General features: G+C 33.1%; 2 protein-coding genes across 2 annotated transcripts in view; one reads left to right on the top strand and one right to left on the bottom strand.

The window, feature by feature from the left end:
• LOC148604761 (arginine--tRNA ligase, cytoplasmic-like) overlaps positions 1–2706 on the bottom strand; it is a 128567-nt gene extending 125861 nt beyond the window's left edge. Inside the window, exon 1 of the mRNA XM_088548341.1 lies at positions 2557–2706. Within this exon, the coding sequence (XP_088404467.1) occupies positions 2557–2598 (42 nt within the window). The 5' untranslated portion in view covers positions 2599–2706. The remainder of the gene's footprint in view (positions 1–2556) is intronic.
• A 159-nt stretch (positions 2707–2865) lies between these two features.
• LOC148604764 (A-kinase anchor protein 17A-like) lies at positions 2866–10387 on the top strand. Its single transcript, XM_088548342.1, has 5 exons — positions 2866–3000; positions 6034–6881; positions 7900–8048; positions 9079–9319; positions 9890–10387. The coding sequence occupies exons 2-5, from the start codon at positions 6111–6113 to the stop codon at positions 10187–10189; spliced, it is 1461 nt and encodes a 486-aa protein (XP_088404468.1). The 5' UTR covers positions 2866–3000; positions 6034–6110; the 3' UTR covers positions 10190–10387.
• Positions 10388–19766: the final 9379 nt, after the last annotated feature.

Here is a 19766-nt window from a genome sequence, read left to right on the forward strand (position 1 = left end):
TTAAGTCACACTTCATAAGACAAAAAGTCACATGACAAAGAGTCACAAAATAAAAAATGTTGATTAAAGGGATTTTACTAAATACATGTACGACAAAACTTGTAAAATTTTCAAGTTTTGAGTGAAAAGTTATAAGCAACATTTTCTACTTTGACAAGCAACTGTAGTAACACTTTAAAGTTGAAGGCTTTCTTATTTCTTCAACATATTTTGTTTGAGATTAGGTACATTCACTATTTCTTTGTGTATAGATCTAGAGTATCAATACACATAAATCTTCAATGTTAATAATCATTATTGGTCAGTAAATGTATTGCAATGCACAACGCATTTTTCAAGTAAAATACATAATGATAAGACATACTACACTCAATTTAATGGAAAATCATCTTTAGTCTTCCTTAAAATTTTTATTCTAAATTTTTATCCTTAAATAGGCTAGATCAAAGAAAATTAAAACATAAAAAAAAATACCATTATAATTACAGTATAATTACATAATGGCATGTAACCCCCCCCCCCCAAAAAAAAAAATACCACACTTTAAAAAAGACACCAAAAATATATCACACCTTTAAAATATACACAAACAATATCAGGTACAAAAAAATATACTCAAATAATATCAGGTACAAAATATGTCCCTTTAAAGACCATAGAAATACCCAAGAATACCCCAGAATACCCAAGAATATCTCAAAATATACATTTGAACCTCCAATTTGATTGAAATATGTTTTATTTGATGAAAGATAATGTTTTTATTCAGTTTTTTTCTGGATTTTTTTCCCGACAAACACCCGGAATTTATCAGTGTGACCAGTTACACAATGCTTATTATGCTTGATAATCAATTTGTTTTCTATTATGTATGTTGACTTTAATCACGGTGATGTATCAATAAATCGAAGTATACATGAAAATGTTTATTATTTAAATAAATAAGTTTAGCGCTGGCCACGGGCTGCATAATCCTTTGATGTCATGGTCATGTTACAATGTTCGGTCACTTGAATCCGTGCTGGATGCATTTAACCTGTCTGCCATATTGACAATCCGTCTGTCAGAACTCACCAGTTAACTGTTTTAATAATTTTCTTTAAAATTTCCATTAAAAAATATCATGTCTCAATAGAAAATATATGTTTTCTATAATTATCATGATTATTCTATAACGTTTTGGGGGTATTCTTGGGTATTCTTGTGTATTTCCATGGAACCCCCCCCCCCCTCCATTAAAATACCACAGTTTATCTCTAATGACTCAGAAAACATGTAATTATGGTTGATATCAGCTATTCAATGGAACTCTTTTTTTTTAGAAATTACATCCAGGTTTTCATTTTACATTTTTTTTTTTTGTTTACATGAATACACATTGTTTTCTCCATCTACAGCACATAGACATACTGTGACTGGTTACTGACATGGTGGTGTACCACTTTCAGAATGGCAGTAAATAATTTTTTAGTGTATGAATAAGTTTTATATTTCTTCTGCATTCAAAGTGGTAGAGCTTACCATTCACAATATAAGGAAACTAATAAAAAATTATAGAAAAATAAATATTGAGAGCCAGTCAGAGTGGTACATGTATACCACTATTTCGGAGTTCAGTCATAAAATGTCTCTTTCTGTCTTGTAATCTTAAGAAATTATCAACAATTTCAAAATTTACTATCCCTCTAAATCATTTTGACCCCTTCCCTCAAAAATACCAAAAATATGAAGGTACCATAAAATTTCTTAAATTTTTATTGCACCCACAAAAAATATCTTTATTTTTTTTTGCAACCCAAAATTTGCCTGGAATGAAATAACCCTTACAAAAAATAGTCCTAGCTTTGTGTGGCAAAATTTTCTGAGTAGCACCCCTGGGATGCCGGCATGGCACCACAGCTGAGTATATTGTAATCCCATTTGGGATTACTGAGTAATGCTGACTCTGTTACTTCATATTCCCATGTTTTTGAAATTTGAACCTACATGTATAACCAAAATAATGATATCAAGCATTTCAAATTCAATGTATCAAGTTAATATCATGAAGATGTGGGGCTGGGATGTGTGGGAGCATATGTTACAGTTATAGCAGCAATATCATCAAATTTACTGATCGGATCCTAAAAAAAACACACACATCCAAACATTGGCATTCATTTTTCCCTTACACCATAACCCAGTGGAACCAACTCCCTGCATCACTTGTTTGGATTCCATCCAAAGATAGTGTCAGAGAGCAGCTAATGCCAGCTATTCTACAACTCTGTGCTATCATCTAAACAATACCTTGAACATTGTAACCAATGTAGATATGTACATAGTTTTAATCACATTGTTTATTTCTAGCACTTATATTTTGGCCTATATTGTTGCAAAGATTTATTTATTTTTTGTCTATGCATGCAACAGTATGTAATAGTCAAAGATCAGATTTAATATTGTATAGCTAAAGAAGAAGGGACGAACCGGATATTGGGCGAATCTACAGTAAAAAAAAGTTGAATTTTGAAAAATAAGTAAAAAAATTAAACTCATAGTCTTAACATAACTTACAGCTTGCTCAGCATGAGCCGTCAATATTGAAATATCAGACATCTTTAGATTTCTCAAGGGATCTTAATTCCGTGGGTAATTCAATAGCCGTTTCGAAAAGTTTCGTCACGTTGAAACGAGTGCTTCCGGTTGATGAAATTCTATATACGAGATAACAATACATGTTTCATTCATATTCATTTTAGGATGAAAAAATTTCAAATCTTGTATTTATGATTGATATTATATACTCCATTTTTCATCCAATCTGAAGAACAAAACATCCTGACTTATGATTAAAACTGCAAATTAAGTTATCTGTTAGTTCGATTTCCGGTCGGGTATAGTTCTATAAATAGTTTGCTTCAAAAGTGAAAGTAAACGAAAAATCGACGTTTGTTTACAATATGGTTGTATTGAGAGAAACATCAGGTTTTCCCAGCGTAAAGTCAAGTTTTGGAAAAGGTATGAAGGATTGTTTTTTTCTTGTTATTTGTATAAAAATGCAATATGGGAAACTTTTTTCTGAAAATATGAGCTGTGTCGTGTGTGTCAACAGAATCTGTTTGAAATTTTGAAATAATGAAAAACAAAAAAATAATAAAATCCTAAACAAAACCAAACTTTTCAGATAAGAAACATTCCGTGACAACAATAAACTAGGCATAGGTTTTTCTCTGACCCAGCAACCCTTCTCTCTCATATTTGGATATTTAATGTTGGGTTTGGGGGTTACTCCGAATTTCCTCTGACCCTACAATCTTCCTTTTTTTATTTGGATATTGATATGAGGGTTTGGGCTCAGAACAATGTGCTATGCAAAAAGTTTGATATTCAGAGGTACAGCGGAGCACTGCCCTTCAACCGCTTCTATTCATATGCAATGAACATTTAAGTTTTGTTTAATGTCTTTACACAGTTCTGTAAATAACAGGTGATATTGAAATATCTTATGTCACATGTAAACACTACTTAAAACTTCTCAATTCAAGATTATTATCAGAATATAATAGCATTAAAACCGGTGATTTTTAAACACTGTATATCTCTATTCACATATACTCATTTAAAATCCTAACTCAAAAACATTATACATGTTTGTTTCTCCAAAAAAGTTGGTACAACCTAGATACAAATATATTGTTCTTGTTAGATTCCTCATACTTTGTAAAAAATAATTCAAAATCATCTTCCAAATACAGAAGAAGATGTTTTCAAAATGCTGGAATTTTTTATCTACAACATATTTGTTCAGGGTGGTAGACACATTTTTCAACAAACAATCAGCATTCCAATGGGAACATATTGTGCTTCTCTACTTGCTGACCTATCCCTTCATTCTTATGAGGCTGACTTTGTAGCTGATCTGATCTGAAAGAAAGAATGATAAGCTAGATCCTTTAATCTCAGTTTCTGCTGATAATGTATTATCATTAAACAATCCTAGTTTTATGGATTTGATACATTGCATCTACTCAAAAGAACTTGAGATAAAGGATACTTCAGACATTGTAAGGTCAGCCTTATATCTTGATCTGCACTTAGAGATTGATGGTAAAGGAAAACTGTCAACCAAATTTTACGACAAACATGATGACTTTTGTTTCTGTGGCAGAGTAATCAAGGGAACCAAGGTTATAGCGGTAATCAAAAGAATGTAATCCAGGGACAAAGACCAGACATGGAAAACAGACATACATGTACACAACAAAGAACATAAGTAACTAAATTCATACTTACAAAGTAACAAAAGTAAATGAGCAACTCGGACCCCACTAAAAACTGGGAGCATGGAGCACCGGTAGTGTAAGCATCCTCTTCTTTTCTAGAAACACCCACCGAGTTGCTCATAAAAAGTCAAGTCCGGGGCAGACAAACGAGGAAAGGAAAACTATGAACCGTTGAATAAATCAGTTTTCATAGTGCAGATAGATACACCATAACAATCCACGAGTTAAAGATGATGACCATAAAACTTCTGTAGTGATAGTTCCAATCTTGTAGCAACATAACCCAGTTCCAGAAGCCTATTTGTTCTAGTGTGATACAAAAAGTCTGCGTAGTTTGGGTAAGCTCTGGCATAACGTATGAATTGTGATATGAACACTCTGTATGCAGGTGCTGAAGGGATGTTGCCACAGATGAAAGGAAAGTTGACAATTTTGAATGAAAAGTCATCACGTTTGTCGTAAAGTGACTGTGAGGTCAATAGTTTTCCTTTACCATCGATTTCTAAGTGTAGGTCAAGATATGAGGCTGACTTCACAGTGTCTGTAGTATCCTTTATCTCAAATTCTTTGGCAACATCCCTTCAGCACCTATGTATGGAGTTTTCATATCACAACTCATATGTGATGCTAGAGCTTGCCATAACTACACAGACTTTTTGTATTGCGCTAGACTTCTTACAATTAGGCTCTTGGAACAGGTTTCTGTTGCTACGAGATTGAAGTCATCACTACAAAGTTTTATTTTGGTCGTCATCATGAACTTGTGGATTGTTACAATGTATCTGCACCATGAAAACTGATTTGTTCAACGTGTCAAAGTTTTCCTTTCCTCTTTTGTCTACCCCGGACCTGACTTTTTATGAGTAACTAAGCAGGTGTTTCTAATTCTGGGTTTATTTTTCTGTATGTTCATTGCTAATACCATATTCAGTGCAAAAATTAAATTTTTGGTTGAAGTTCTGATCATTTTGCTCAAGAGACCCTATTTTGTTGACATTTTGAATCATTTTTCATGTGTAATCTTGGGAGTTGACAGTGGCCCACTGAGTGGGTGGAACTTATTATTGTTGGAATACATGTAGAAGAGTAGCAGACATGAATTTGAGGGTAGTTAAAATAATTCTGGTGGAAAATTTTGTGTCTGCTACCTTTCTTTCAAGTTTTCTGATATGGACACTTTTCCTTCAGAGATCTTCTTACTTACAATGCAAGAGTTATTGCCCTTGAAAGGGGAAAAATTACTTTTGTTTTAACAGTTTTCAGTCAGTATCTTGGAAACTGATAGATTAAAAGAAACTTTCAGTTGTTGAAAAGATCTTATGATAAGTCCATACCAAAGAATTCTTGAGTCAAAATTGTTGGACAACTTCTTGTTAAATTTATTGCCTTTGAAAGGCAAAATTCAATCAGGTGAGCGATTCAGGCTCCTGGGAGCCTCTTGTTTTTGTCCTAAATACTTTGCACATGTATGGTACATTGTACGTACATGTAGTACCCAAATTTTGTTTTAATATAATTTTTGTTAGTTGAAGAATCTCCATCCTGTGTTGATTATGTAATCTTATTGTTTTTGCTTTTTTTTTTGTTTCACAAAAAAGTGTAGTAAAAGTTCAGGCCAACCATAATAGCTAAAAATTCCTGACTTAATAGAAATGTATGAATGCATCTTCGAAGGTCTATGAATGTTGCTGAAAGTAAAAGTGCAATGTAAATTTTGTATCCAATCACAGTTTAATACAGTAACATTTATATTTCAAATCTTTTGTAGGTACATACATTAATACAGGTTTAACTACAGAAATGGCAAGATAAATTTTTCCATCTACCTCATTTAAAACTAGAAAAATGGCAGGCAATACAGCAGCATGTAGTGACATCTCAGAAGCAATTGACCTCCATAAATCTCAGGGATTGTACCTCAAACCAATAGCCAAGCTAAATGTCTGTGTACAGTTACCATTGCTAAAGGAAGCTGGAAAGACCATTTCAAACTGGGAAGTCATGGAAAAGATTAAGCACATGGTTAGACCTGATGCATTTTTGACGTTGAAAATCATTAAAAGTACGCTAGAGTTTATACGACTTGAAGGTGAACTTGAAAATAAGTCACTTATAAAAACTTTAATACAAAGATTAGAAGGCAAAACAATCAAACTTAGTGGTTTCCCAGATACTTTGAAAGTAAAAGCTGGAGAAGCCAAAATATCATTCCCTCTTAAGCATGACTGGGATTCTTACTTCAGAGATGCCAAAAACATGAATGAAATGAAGCCCGGAGAACGCCCTGACACAATACAATTCAAAGATTTACCTACACGATGGTTTGCATCATATCATAGCAGAAATAAAGACAAGCCTTGTGAAATTGTGCTACGAAAAGTTTTTGAAGGATTTGGAGAGATTCGTTGTGTCGATATTCCTATGCTTGACCCATATAGAAAAGAAATGGCTGCTGCTACATCTATACAGACTTTCTCTTTTGGCCAAGACTTGACCTTTGAAGCATTTGTTCAGTTTAAGGAGTATATTGGCTTCATGAAAGCAATGGACGCTTTAAGAGGAATGAAATTTCTTTACATTGGAGAAGATGATAAGGCTTACACAGCCAATGTCAAGGTACATATAGTAACACAAATGTCCTAAGGCAAAAAATTGTGTGTTTTGTAAAAATAAGGATACCAAGGTAAATTGTATTTGTAGGTTCATACATGTAGTCATACAATGCATTGCATATTTTTTTATCATGTTTAAATTGGGCAAACACTCTGTTTTTATCAAAGGAAATATACAAAAAAAGGGCAAGTCGACATTAAAGAATAAGGTCGATTTGGAAATCTGAAAACTCACATTTATTTTTTTTATCAACATGTCAAAAACTAAGGCATAAAAATAATAGTCTTGTTTCCTGTTACCAGCAATAAAGAAAAGGGTAGGTAGGTAGGGAAATTACTATATTTTTCCAAAACATTTTACATTGAGTTAATGGGGAAACAATTTAGACTCTAACTTTGCTTTGACCAAAATAGCTGTAAAATGTAAATGGTAGGCAGAAACTAGGGTACATGTATGTATGGTAGCAGGAAATAGACATATTATTTTTTTGGCCTATTGGATATACATCTATCTTTTAATTAATTATGTATTTGATGTACATATAATTAAACTATTAAAATCATATTGGTATTTAATACCTTTTAGTAGAAGTACATGTACATACATGTGTATACCGGTACATTTTAGGCAATCCTTAAAAAAAACCATTGGTTCCCTGTATAATACAAGTTCATATATACAGTTTAGGCCATCCTTAAAAAATCCTTGGTTTCCTGTAAAATCGACTGACTCACAATAGCTAACTCTTAATCAAATAACTTTAATTTCTTTATTTCCTTGAAAAATATGCTTTATTATAGTATTTTTTGGTACATTTCTTTGAAAAATGTCCTCCTAAACATATTCACCTCATTCATTTTATTTACAAACACAACAGTGTATATGATCAAGATAATTTATGGTATGCAGCAGCACACAATCTAGAAACAATGCTCTGCAACAGATATATTAGATTATTCTCATAGTTTTAATTTCGAAGTTAATTATCATCTTCGTATGATGTGCTTTGTTTTGTTGGCAGATTGACTTTGATAAAACAAAGCATCTGTCAGATAGGGCAATAAAGAAAAGAAGAATTGAAAGATGGAAACTTCAACAGCTGGAGAAAGAAAGGGAAGAAAAAGTGAGAAAAGAAAGAGAGGCAGAAGAAAAGAAAAAAGAAGAGGAGAGGTAAAGTATTCTTTGTTACTAACATCAACCTAATTAGAATCAGCTATTACAATAAGGCTGTTTAAGTGCTGAGATCCTTCACCCTTGAATTAGCAAGCACCACTCTTGAATTTTGAGCTCCACCCTTAAATTTTGCATATTATGTTAAAAAAATTAAATTTATTGGCAATTTTAAGTGGCAAAATCTGCTGTCATCAATAACATAATACAAGCTAAGCCTATAATAAGGATCTACATCACCCTAAAATGTATAAAAAAAAAAGTCAGAGATCTCATTGAGTTCGTTCATGGAAAATTGGTTGATGGCTCTCAGAGCATCTCATTCTTTGGTGATTTTCTCCATTTCACCGCAGGTCTTTCCTATACTCCTGAACTCACTAATCAATGTCCTTCATCAGGTTTCTCTCTGTTGTTCTCTTCCCCTGTTTCATTTGCCTTCAGCTGGTGCCCATTTTGTGACGTCTTGTGTGATGTTATTTGGGTCTTTTCAAGCTAGAAGTGAAATATAAATTTTTGCACACTTGAACCATGATAGAAATTTTGTCCTGCAGAAAAGGGATATCTGGCATTTTACATACAATGTATGTACTTCAACACAGTTGTTTGTTTTCATGTGGGTTTCATGGTTCGGTTTTCTTTCATTCCTTCTCTTGTTTTGTTACTGGTTTTCATGGCTTTAACCATTCATTTTGATTAAACTATCACAGATGAAAGCTTGAGTGATGCAAAAGAATCTTTTGGCCTACTGTGAAAGTACTTTAATTCATGGATATCAATTTTCGTGGATTAGGGAGGAAACACAAGTTCATGGATTCTTGTTTTCAGGTTTCAGTTAACAAATCTATCTCCTTTTCGTTGGAAATCAAATTTCTTTGTTTGGCCTACCCACGAAAGCCATGAAAATTGGTTCCCCACGCACAATAAAATTTCACAGTATCAGTCAGATAGTCAACGATCCAATATCAGCATTAATTTGTTTTGTTTTGTACTTCTCATATTTATTGTATATTAAATTCTATAAAAAAAACAGGTTGAAAAAGGAAGCAGAGGAGGCAGAAAGAGAGAGAAAAAGAACAGAAAAACAAGAAAAGAAACAGCTAAGACAAAAAGAAAGAGAAGAAAAGAGAAGACAGAAAAGATTAGAGAAAAGGAGAAAAGAGGATGAAAGAAAATACCACTTGAAGTTAGCATTGGAAGAGAGGAAATTTCTTATAGCAGAGAGAAAACTTGAATCTATAAGACTGCTAACAGAGCTGTTTGAAAGAGTGAAAGTATGTTATGATTTTTGAGAAACTATAAATGAGTGATCGTACATAAGATATCCAAATTCTAATCTAATTAAAAATAGACCCATCAATTGTTCCATTCAGTCACTGCATGAAGGATCTAACAACACCCCATTTTACTTTCTGTTTAGATGGCCATACTGATCAGCCAATCAGAATTCATCTTTCATGATTTTGGAGGCATTGTTCAAAGGAAAAAAACAGGATTCTGGAAAGGTCATCTAAACAGAAAGTAGAATGGAGTGTTGATAGATCGTACATGCAATGACTGAATGGATTAATTGATAGGTCTAATTTTAATTAGATTGTCCAAATTCAGACAGATTCTTAAAAACTACACAACTCATCAAAAAATGTAAAAAGTAAATTTTTTTCCTTTTCTATTTTCTGGATTGTCTGATCAACCAGCATTGTTTCCACATTTAAACATACAAAAAAAAATAATTATACTCTCTTACTAGATGGAAACAAAAACTTTTTGTTTTGTCCTTAGTGAACAAAGTTATAATATGAAATTAACAAATGATACAATAATTCCTGTTTATTTTATTTTAGGCAGACAAAGTGAAGGAAGACTTAGAAAGAAAAGAAATAGAACTTGAAGAAGAGAGAAAAAGACAGGTAGAGGCTGAAGCTCGGAGGAAAGCAGAGGATAAACATAAAAAGGAGGAACTAAAAAGGAAAAGAAGGATGGAACTAGAACAACAAGAGTTTGAACTCAGGCATAAGATTCTTAAAAATGTTAAAGAGAAAGAAGAAAAGAAAGAGGAAGAATTCAGGGAACAATTGAGGAAAAAATTGGCAAAGAAGAAAGGAAAAGTTAAGATAAAAAGTGCAGTTGTGATGAAGCATTGATTTCTATCATTGTGCGGAACGTGGGTAATTTCGGTGTTATGGTGTTCATTTTGATATCACATTCAGGTCTCAGAGTTTTGATATTGTTTCTAGTTGTATTATTTCATTTTTGTGAATTCACTTTTTTGGATATCAGTCATGTGGGTTATATACATTCTTCATTCATTTGTCAAGTGGTTTTTTTTTTTTTTTTTTTTTTTGAAGAAACTGGAAAACAACTTTTATTAACTAGTAAGCCCTGGTTTTATTACTGTGAGATAAGCAGCACATTGAGAAGTAAACATTTTTTTTAATTACATTGCATTTGAATAACTATATGATTTAAAAGAATTTTAAGTGTGACTTTTGAATCATTTTCAAGAAGACATTTGAATGACTTTTGTGTCCTCATGAATATCACTTAAAACTATAATTCTACTAGTTCTTAAGTTTAACATGCAAAAAACTGTTAAAACTTTGCAAGTCATTAAGTCTTACATAAAACAAAAACATTGGAAAATGCCAATTAATCAATGACCAAACCACAGTCATTTAATCTTTATTAATTTTTTTTATAAATACTTGCAAATGTGAACAGAACTTTAAACAAAATGCCAAGCAAACATAACCTGATAACAGTGCCCAAAATTTTAATTACCCGGTTGTAAATATTTGCCCAAACATACTGCTACCTTTTCTAATGTCATCTTTGTATTTCTTTCATTTTTTGTAATTGGACTTTAATTTTTGAAAATTGCTGCATTTCAACTGGTCATAATGTACCCAGGTAAATGATTTTGTATGTATTAGTAGTCTTACAGTTTAAAGAGAAAACTCCCTTTTTTTATTTAGATAGTCATAAAGCCTTACTTGGAAAATATTTTTTAAATTGCATTTCATTGGTGATTTTTTTCCACATCAAAATTAAAACATGTAGGGGTAATTCTTGAATATTTTAGGCTTACTGTAGGTCCGAAAGTATGTACCAATAACAACATGTTCATTTATTCATTTATGTCTTCCAGTTTAAAAAGAAAAAAAAATGTATTTTTATCTAATGATGTTTTGTCATTTTTTTTAATGAAAGTACTAGGAAAGTACACAGTATTGTTTAAAAAAAATAATAAATATTGATTATTGTTTGTTATTTATTGGTTTTAATTTTATTTTGAATGATACCCTCCCCTTTTTATTAATTTAGATCAAAGATCAGAATTGATATAGCAGTCGCCAGAGCCTTTAGATTTGTAAAGCCTTATAGCATCTGCAATTATCTTGCACTACGACAGGAAAATAGTACCAGTGGGAATTGTCAGTCTGTGATCTGGTGTGTTTCTTTTTATTTTGCAATAATAATTCTATTTGGTTTTGTCTCTGGTTATGATGATAGAACTGTAGGTGCTCCAGGGCCTTAAAAGAGTGCGTGGCTAATGTTTCCTGCACCAAACATGATTGTTGAAATAACACATTCTGAGACTGGTGTTTATGTTAATGTTCATGTCTCTGGAACTAGGCACCCAGAAACTAAGCGCTTTTTTATGACAATTATATGTAGGTTTCTAAGGAATAACTTGTAGCACTTGCGCTATAAAGCTTATCAACTGAGAAATGTAGCTGGTTGTGAGGGACATGTATCTAAGAATATGGTTTATTTCAATGATTAAATTATTTAACAGACATTTTCAACCTGAAGGTTGATAAATTCAAATTTGACCTGAAAATTTAGTAACCAGGAAAGGCCAACTAGTAGTTTGTAGTTCAATTACGCAGTATGTCAGAGTGTTTTGTGTTCATTAATCAAGGTGTTCTATGTAAACGGATATCGAACCTGAATATTACCCAAACTGGTGCTGCTACGATGCATTATGAATTTTGTTGTGTGTTTTTTAAATGTCCACCTAATCAGAATGGTGAATTTGAAAATAAAACAAGGAGTTCAATATCAACCATTTACAGCAATGAGCTTGTGTTTAGATCCGTTTGAATTCGATCCCCATACTTTTTTTTATCCCATATTTTTTGGCAATTTGAGGATTATTTGAGGCGTAAAAATTCAAACGATATATGAATTGATTCAGTACTTGAGTACTTTGATTTTTCAGAGAGCTGCTTGTTTTTGTCGTGTAAGTTAGTCTGCTGTTCATCTGTTCTAAACAGTGCTCCCTGTGTCTTCTTCCATATTATTTGTTATATCAGCATGATTCTTTACATAGTTACTAGCTGCAAATCTATGTACTAGGTTAATGGAGATGTTTTTATAGGTATACTGTTAATAACCTTGGTTCCCTTGATTATTCTTTCTTAGCTTAGTTTTCTACTGATTGATGTTTGTCAAACTGATAAGTCAGATATTGGTCAGGAAAGGAATAAAAGTGCATATTCCCATGTCCGTGCCTCCGCCAAACACGTAGTATTTAAGTGAATTCAGAATGGTGACTGGTTGGCTTGGAATTAGAATAATGTGTCTGATATGCTTCTGCCAGCTAGCACAATAAAGATCCAGCTTAGCATTTCGGACTAGTATGAAATATGTGCCATCGGACAATCAATCAATCAATCATTTGAAAGGCCTTCACTGTTTTACATCTAGTTTTATACTTTTGAATTTGGCAATAGAAGGTATTAAAACATCAAAATTGGTCTTTAAGCATATTCTCTATTGACTCCAGCTCCAGGTTAAAACTGAAACTAAAAATGCTTTACTGATATATTGATAAGTATAGTTTGTCACACAGCAGACGTTCTTCCATAATACAAGTTCCAAAAGAAGAAATACCATTATATTACAGAATATTAGTACCTTGGAAATTTGTTTGTAATATTTGTTCCTAACAGAATAAACCTAATATAACAAATGTTCCTAAAAGAATGTTATTTATAAAATAATCTATAAGGAATTTTCCATTGGAACATCGGCTACACGGAACTATACGTTGATAAGTTCAACCTTGTAAGGAATTCAAAAGAATTGTTGTACAAATGAAGACCGGAGAGATAAAGTTAAGAACTAAGGCATTCCCCAAATCATTTAAGAAAAAATATACCATTGAATGTAAAAGTAGTTTCTCTTTTCATGCTGTATCCTGTATTGCAAATCCTTCAAAGATAATTATCAAAGTGTTCATTTCACCACCTTCATAAATACCCGTATGGAGATCATGATTTGGAATTGTGGAGGTTCAGAAATAATTGATCATGAGAACCCTCCTCAATTTTGACTAATTGTTAAACCTTGATCACTACAGGATTTATCTTATAATTTGGCATGATCAAAAGCCAAGTAACATGTTATTCTGAACAATGGTATAGAAATTTGATACACAAAGACTTATCCACAACGGTTGTCCACAGTTGAATTTATATATTTATATATATATATATTTTTTTTATTTGTTCTAACACACTAACAGTAAATGGTCATAACACAAATAATAGAAACAAACTATGTAATTTCTGACAACAACAACAAAGAAAAGAGAAAGATATAAAAGTTCGATTAACGTAGGAACTTGCGCGGTGGTGACTCAAATGTGGGCAAAAAAATAGGCATCATAGAAAGAGTGATTGTAAATAATTACAGTATAATTTGGGGTTTAGTATTAATTATTTTGAATTCCGAGTGTCTTAATATCTCATTATCTCAACAATTTAAAGTTAATAGTCTAGACATTTACTGATATATTCAATGAAAGCCTTGAGGACTATTATTGAGCTGCTATTCAAAACAAATTGTATTTCGTTTTCTGTTAATGAGTTAAAGTTTTCATTATTACTTTTAAGCTTAGTAATTAGTTCTTTTCTATATGAATTGTAGGTTGGGTAATGAATAAAGAAGTGCAATTACGAGCAGTAGTTATATAATATGGACACTATTTTCTTGCCCTTGTTAATTTTGTAGTTCAACTGATTATCACTGATATAATGTCTAGTTCCTATGGGTTTTCCCAATGAATGATTTTGAAGATTAATGAAACTACAGACATGCACCCATATAATCGTTCCAGTCCACATTGTGCGTCCATTCCTGTCACTATTTTAGACACTGCCATGGTAGGTACCCCAAAATATGTAACCCGTACCTGTACCAAATTCACCGTTACAGTATCCAAATCACTATAATGCCGATTTTTATGGCAAGCCAAAGTGGACAAAAATGAGCATTTTCTATTAAAAAATGATTTTTTAATATTACAAATTCATTTTCTAATATTACAAATTGGATTTTTTATATCACAAAACACTTTTTTAATATAAAAAAACTATTTTGAATATTCAAAATTGATTTTTTAAATATAAGAAAATGGATTTGTCGTATTCAATGACGATTTTTAAAATATTAGTAAATCATTTTGTAAAATTTAAAAAATGTGACTGATGTTCTAATATTACAAATTCATTTTCTAATATTACAAATTCAATTTGTAATATTACAAAATGTATGATATTTTATAATATTACTAAATCAGGAATTTGCAATATTAGAAAATGAATTTTTAATATTAGCAGATGAATTTATAATATTAGAAATTGAATTTGTAATATTAGAAAACGAATTTGTAATATTAGAAAATAAGTGTTTTCTAATATTAAAAAATTATTTTTTTAATATTACAAGTTCATTTTCTAATATTACAAATTAGCTTTCTACTATCACAAAACACTTTTTTAATATTAAAAATTCAATTGAATTTCTAATGTCAAGAAACGATTTTTTAATATAAGAAATTGATTTTCTAATATTAGAAAATGATTTGTCGTATTCAGTTACGATTTTTCATACCTGACTCGGACGTCGACCAGTATAAAAAGGTCTGAACCTGACAGCAGATTGGACACTCTGTTGTCTTGTAAGAATATGGTGTCCCCAGATGATAATCTTAGCTCACTCACATCTGGTATGGAAAGTGCCCCGACCAATTCAACTAAAAATACCCAATCACACGTTCAGTCTGCAGACCATATATTCCAGTACAAAAACTCTGACTATTTCAAAATTATCAAACATGTTCCATCACTTTAAATGATAAATTTGACTACAACGATGACGAACCGCATTGTACCATATCAAAATGTGGAATTAAAAAATTGCAAAACATACAACATTCTTATAACCGACTTTTACTTCACCAGTTCCCTTACAAACAAAACATTCCATACAAGGAGTCACGATGACTAAGGTTGCAAATCAACAACCTTAATATTTGGATTAGAATGCAACTTCTTTGGTTTAGTATATGTCGGAGAAACACAAGAACGATTAAACAAAAGAATGTGCGGTCATCGTTCGGGAATTAACGCCACCAAATTTCCGACAGTTTATCAACACTTTAATCAACAAGATCATTCAATCCTCTCTATGAAAGTTCGTATTTTAGAAAAAAAATTACCATCCTACGAAAAGTCCCGTTCTAAGTAAAAACTATCGTAGGGAAAGAGAGGAGTACTGGATACGCAAACTAGGTACTGCAATACAACATCAAAAGTATAGGAAACCTTACAAGCCAATATAACAATAGCGTAAATGTGATAAATTTATTTGACAAAAATCCAAGACGTGAAAGGAGTCGTGGCCATCGCCACTACACTTCACCTAAGTTACATGATGTCTCCATAGATGGTCTCCTTCCTTTCATACAAAAACTTCTTGGACTTCATCACAATAGAACCAAACTTTATTCTATACCTATCACTCTACTACACTCCCTTTACAAAACAAGTCTTGACACTCCTGTTTCTGACCCCACCTCATCATCATAAAGACTTGTTGCCATCATTTTGGAAATTGGTTTCCACAGACTCTTTAAACCAGTTTGTGCTAAAAGTCAAGATGAAGACAAACGATCATTTCTTCCACTACCGTGTGTCAACAAAGGTATAGATGCAATTAATTTGGCTAACATCCTCCATCACAAAAACGTCACCAACAAAATTCCCCCATATTTCAAAGATAAATCAATACCAATTATTTCAGATTCATATATGTAATGTATTAAAATAAGCCAATAGTGTGAGAGATGGGCGGAGTTTGTCTTGCTTGCTACACGAGCATTTATGTCTAAGTCTTTTTTATGTATCTTTAGTTATCGGTTAGATTTGATAGCCAAAACAATTCGTTTAGTTCCCTGGCCATAAAATAACACCAATACGATATTACATTGGCGACAAGGATGGTGATTTTCTCTGTAAAAACAAATAGAGGATGAGGATTAAATTCCGATAGAATTTTTAGTGAAGATTAAATTCTGATATATACCTGATAGGATTAAATTCCGATTTCACAATAAAACAATGGCTGGACATTTGGACTTGCATGCACCAGAACCGTTCAAAGTTATTGGTGAAACAAATCTAGCGAAATCCTGGGAACAGTATTTAAAACGATTCGAGTATTACGTAAAAGCAACCGGAGTGTCTAAAGATGAACAGAAAAGAGCTATGTTACTACATATAGCTGGACATGAAGTACAAGACATTTTCGAAACATTTACCGATCCGGGAATTTAGTATGATCAAGCTGTTACGGCACTGAATAATTGTATTGAACCAAAGAAACATATACAGTTTGAGAGACATATGTTCAGGAAAGCTAAGCAACACGACAGAGAAACAATAGATGATTTTATTGTGAGAATTTCAAAACTCTGTATCGCGTGTGACTTTAGGCCAGACCAGCGTGAAGATTGATTCGAGACAAAATTGTTGATGGGTGTAAACCAACCGAATTAAGAAGGAAGCTATTAGCAGCGCAAGATCTAACGTTAGAAAAAGTTCAGAGACATGGCAGAACATTTGAATTAGCTGTAACACACTCCGAGAAGATGGAAAATAGAAACAAACCCGAGCCGTGTATAGAGGATCCAGAAATAAACAAAATCAGACAAAAACCGAAGCAATTCAAACCTCGAGGTGCTCCAAAATTGTATCCGGAAAACAACAGGAAAAGATTGTCACACGCAACTGCTCAATGTTACAAATGAAGAAATACGGGACATTACGGAAGAGATTGCAGAATATCTCGAAATATTACATGTCGTAAATGTGGAAAAATCTGACATTTTGCAAAAATGTGCAAGACAAAATCAACAAAAAATGTTCACGCGATTAAGGACGAAGAATTGGAAATATTCACATTGTATGAAAAAAAAATAATGCTGTCGTTCCGTTTTCTATTGAAGGTAAAGTTGTCTATTTTCTCATTGATTCAGGAGCTTCTATCAACGTCATAGACAGAAAAACATTTGAGACGTTAAAGGTATCAGAATCTAGAGTTCAGAAATGTGCAGTCAATGTATTTCCGTACGGTAGCAAAACACTTTTAGAAATGTTTGGCGAGATTAAATTGAGCATGACTATCAAAGATAACAAGCATGATGTAGAATTTCACATAATTAACGGAGATGGAAGGCCGTTAATTGGCTATAAAACTGCTACTGATATAGGATTGCTCCACATTGAAATGTTAAATAGTGTCAACAACCTTTCTAACTCCAACACAGATACGATAATCAGTTCATTTGAGGACAGATTCGTAGGTCTAGGTAAACTTAAAGACTTCAAATTGAAATTGCACAGACAAATCAATAAAACCTGTTGCTCAGCCAGTACGAAAAGTTCCGTTTAAAATGAGAAAACAAGTAGAAATAAAAATAAAAGAACTGGAGGATTCCGAAGTAATAGAGAAAGTCAGTTGTCCGACACCATGGGATTCAGGCTTGGTAGTAGTGCCTAAGAAAAACAATGAAGTCCGTCTGTGCGTAGACATGCGACAAGCAAACGTAGCTGTTCAGAGAACGTTTTCCGTTTCCAAATATAGAGGATGCTCTGCAACAAATGAATGGATCTGCGATATTTTCTCGACTAGATCTAAACCGTTCTTTTCATCAGATAGAATTAGACGAAGAATCGCGTTATATCACCACATTCGTATGTCACAAAGGCCTTTACAGGTACAAGAGACTAATGTTTGGAATTAATTCCGCACCCGAGTTACACCAGCGTGTTATTGAGCAGACAATACAAGACATACCAGGTTGTAAAAATATCGCCGACGATATGATCATTTATGCACAAAACCAAGAAGAACATGATAAAACACTTCGTGCCTTGCTTACCCGATTCCGTGAAAAGAATCTTACCTTGAACCGAGACAAATGCGAGTTCGACAAAACACAATTGAAATTCATGGGACATTTATTATGAAAGGATGGTGTCCAACCTGATACAAACAAAGATCGAAGCAGTGCGTTATTTTGAGATGCCAACGACACCAGCAAGTGCCAAATCTTTCTTGGGATTAGTTAATTTTTGTGCTAAATATATTCCAAATTTCGCAGCAATTGCAGAACCGCTTCGCAAGTTGACAAGAAAAGAAGTTAAATGGCACTGGACTGCCGAACAACAAACAGCATTTGAAACACTAAAACAATTACTCACAAGTGCCGAAGTAATGGCATACTACAACCAAAATGCCAAAACAGGTTTCATCGTGGATGCGTCTCATTTTGGTATGGGAGCGATTTTAACACAAAAGCAAACCAATGGTGACTATAGGCCAGTGGCCTACGCAAGTCGAACATTAAGCCCGGTCGACAGAATGTATTCACAAACATAGTGTGAAGCTCTAGGAGTTTACTGGGGAATTCGTCGTTTCAATGTGTTTATTTGTATGAAATGGATTTTACCGTATTTACTGACCACAAACCTTTAGAACGAATTTTTACCGCAGCACATGAAGCGCCGCCACGCATTCAAAAATGGTTTCTAAACCTACACAATCACAAGTTCACAGTGAAATACAGACCAGGATATTTAAACGCAGCTGATATATTGTCACGTTCGTCAATGAAATCAAGTGTAGGAGATGATAGTAATGAATCAACATTACGATAATTATATTGCAGTCAGTGTATGTCCGAAAGCGATGACTTCGAAAGAAATTGAAAATGCATCCGCACGAGACAAAACAATGATCAAATTCGAAATTGTATTGCGAAAAACAAGTGGTCTAAACAAGGACAGATGAAACCATTTTATCTTGTCCTCAAAGGGGCAAAAATAGTGATCCCAAGTAATCAGCGAAAAAATGTTCTTCGTCTTGCTCACGAATCGCATCAGGGAGTAGAAAAACAAAGCAGTTACTGCGTGAAAAAGTTTGGTGGCCAAATATTGACTCCGATGTAGAATCAATGCTTGCCAGTTAGTATCAAATCCGCCTCGACCGCCAACTGTTACAATGTCAGGGTAACCTGACGGTGCTTGGGAAAAAAGCTATCGATTTAAGCGGTCCGTATTCAAACAACGAATATCTGTTGGTAGTTATCAATTATTATTCCAGATTTCCAGAGGTTGACATTATCAAATCGATTTCGAGTGCTACAATCATTAACAATTTGTGCCGAACATTCTCAGTCCATGGATTATGTGCAGAAATAGTTACTGATAATAGCAGTCAATTTGTGTCGGACGAATTTAAAGCCTTTCTTAATGATAATGGTATAGAACACACCCGTGTCACACCGTCTTGGCCACGTGCTAATGGTCTTGTAGAGACATTAAAAAAAACTATACGCGCCGCATGCACTGAAGGAAAAAACTGGTA

Source organism: Perna viridis, chromosome 10, assembly GCF_037379345.1.
Source record: "Perna viridis isolate PV_CMFRI_1.1 ecotype Kerala chromosome 10, ASM3737934v1, whole genome shotgun sequence".
Lineage (NCBI taxonomy): Eukaryota > Metazoa > Mollusca > Bivalvia > Mytilida > Mytilidae > Perna > Perna viridis.

Excerpts from the sequence above, each read along its gene's own strand:
- LOC148604764 (XM_088548342.1), top strand. The coding sequence starts at position 6,111 with ATGGCAGGCAATACAGCAGCATGTAGTGACATCTCAGAAGCAATTGAC. Across the intron at positions 8,049-9,078 it reads AAGAAAAAAGAAGAGGAGAG|GTTGAAAAAGGAAGCAGAGG; the intron begins GTAAAGTATTCT and ends TAAAAAAAACAG. Across the intron at positions 9,320-9,889 it reads AGCTGTTTGAAAGAGTGAAA|GCAGACAAAGTGAAGGAAGA; the intron begins GTATGTTATGAT and ends ATTTTATTTTAG.